The 1,704-nt window shown below is 37.0% G+C and overlaps 1 protein-coding gene across 1 annotated transcript in view; it reads left to right on the forward strand.

The window, feature by feature from the left end:
• The window catches only part of EIF4G3 (eukaryotic translation initiation factor 4 gamma, 3), a 297,458-nt gene that overhangs the window by 124,541 nt on the left and 171,213 nt on the right, over positions 1 to 1,704 (forward strand). The window contains exon 9 of the mRNA XM_011990137.1: positions 1,350 to 1,447. Within this exon, the coding sequence (XP_011845527.1) occupies positions 1,350 to 1,447 (98 nt within the window). The remainder of the gene's footprint in view (positions 1 to 1,349; positions 1,448 to 1,704) is intronic.

A 1,704-nucleotide genomic window follows, 5' to 3' on the forward strand; every position in this document is an offset into this window, starting at 1 on the left:
GCACAGCCCTCATTCTTGAATAGTTTTCTGGATTTCAGCCACTACCTTGGTTTTCATCTCTTTGGCTGGAGTTTTCCCAATTTCTGTGACCTCTAACAGACGTGGAATGCCTTAGGATTTAACCATTGGGCTTCTTTTCTATCTGTATTCATTTCCTGAGTTACCTAGTCATGTTTAAATGTTGTTTATATTCTGTCAATTCCAAAATGGTTAACTGTAACTCATACCTATCCTCTGACTCCAGATTTGTGTCATTTTCTAACCACTTGATCTGTATTTGAAGATCTGATAAGCACCCGAAACTTGCCCTGTCTAAAATTGAACTCTTGATTTTTCTGCCCCAAATTCTATTACTTCAGTTTTCCTCATCTTAGTAAGTAGTACCTCTGTTCTTTCACTTGCTCAGGCATAAAACTGAGTTTTCCTTGAGTCTTCTTTCTCTCACACCAGTATCCAATTCATCAGCATATCTATAGGCTCTACCTTCAAACCATCCAGTGTTTGACTCCTTCTCCACACCTCTACTCCAAACACTTTGGCTTGATAATAATTATAATAGTCTTAAGTTTTGAAAGTTAAAAACAGCTCATTGGGAGTACAAAGAGTGGGGGAAGAAGATAATTTCAGGCAGATGGGCAGTATAGTCAAAGCCTATACTGAGTTTGGTGTACTCAAAGAAGAGTTTGGTGTACTCAAAGGATAGGAGTTAGGAGTACGTTATAGCTAGAACAAAGATGTGGATTCGAGAATGATAGAAAATGTAGTTTGGAACCTGGATTCTAAGTATCTGGACTTCATCTTTAGGCCATACGTTCTCAGCCTTTTTTCCACCCCAGCATTAGGAAATTTGCTAATCCTTTATGTACCTCCGTATGGCAGTAGTTCCCCATGAGTAAGGAGAAGAATTAGATCACCCCTACTTTCCAAGATAATCAGATATATTCCCTTCTGTCCCTGTCAAAACTCATAAACAGACATACACATACACTCTTGTGTGAGAGTCATGGTTGCATTTGGTAAGCCTCAGAATAATATTTTTTAAAAGCAACACTATAGCATGATCCATGTTTTAGAAAGATAACTGTGGTGTGAATCTGTAGGAACCGGGTATTTAGTGGTTTTCATATTGGATGTTTGTGAATGTTTGAAGACATTATATATTTTGGAAATAATTTCTTGACCACTTCAGTAACTGGAGGAGAGCTAATGGAAAAAGATGATGAAGAATGCTGAGTGTTTTTGTTTTTACCCTTTTAAAGGGCTTGTACAGAGACACAGTGTCATTTGATAGTTCTGTAGTGTTTGACAAAATACCTGAATGCCTATTTACTCTTTTTCTAACTTCTTAGGAACGCCTTTTTACCCAAGTCAGCCAGTGTATCAGTCCGCACCTATCATAGTGCCTACGCAGCAACAGCCGCCTCCAGCCAAGAGAGAGAAAAAAACTGTAAGAGATGTTTATTACTTTTTCTTATTTTAAATCTAAAATCTATTCACTTATCAGATAAGTTTACTTAGTCATTATTCATTTCAATTCACAAGTTACTGTGCCTTTTTAAATTTATTTTTATTTGTTTATTCTTCCCTTATATTCACACCACTTGACCTGGAGGATTTGTATGGGCATGTAATTAGAAGTTGTTTATACCAGTGGCATAATATCATCTTTACTTATTCACTGAGCTAGGTATGCCACATGACAAC

The sequence above is a fragment of the Mandrillus leucophaeus genome, unplaced genomic scaffold (genome assembly GCF_000951045.1).
Source record: "Mandrillus leucophaeus isolate KB7577 unplaced genomic scaffold, Mleu.le_1.0 Scaffold370, whole genome shotgun sequence".
NCBI classification, from domain to species: Eukaryota; Metazoa; Chordata; class Mammalia; order Primates; family Cercopithecidae; genus Mandrillus; species Mandrillus leucophaeus.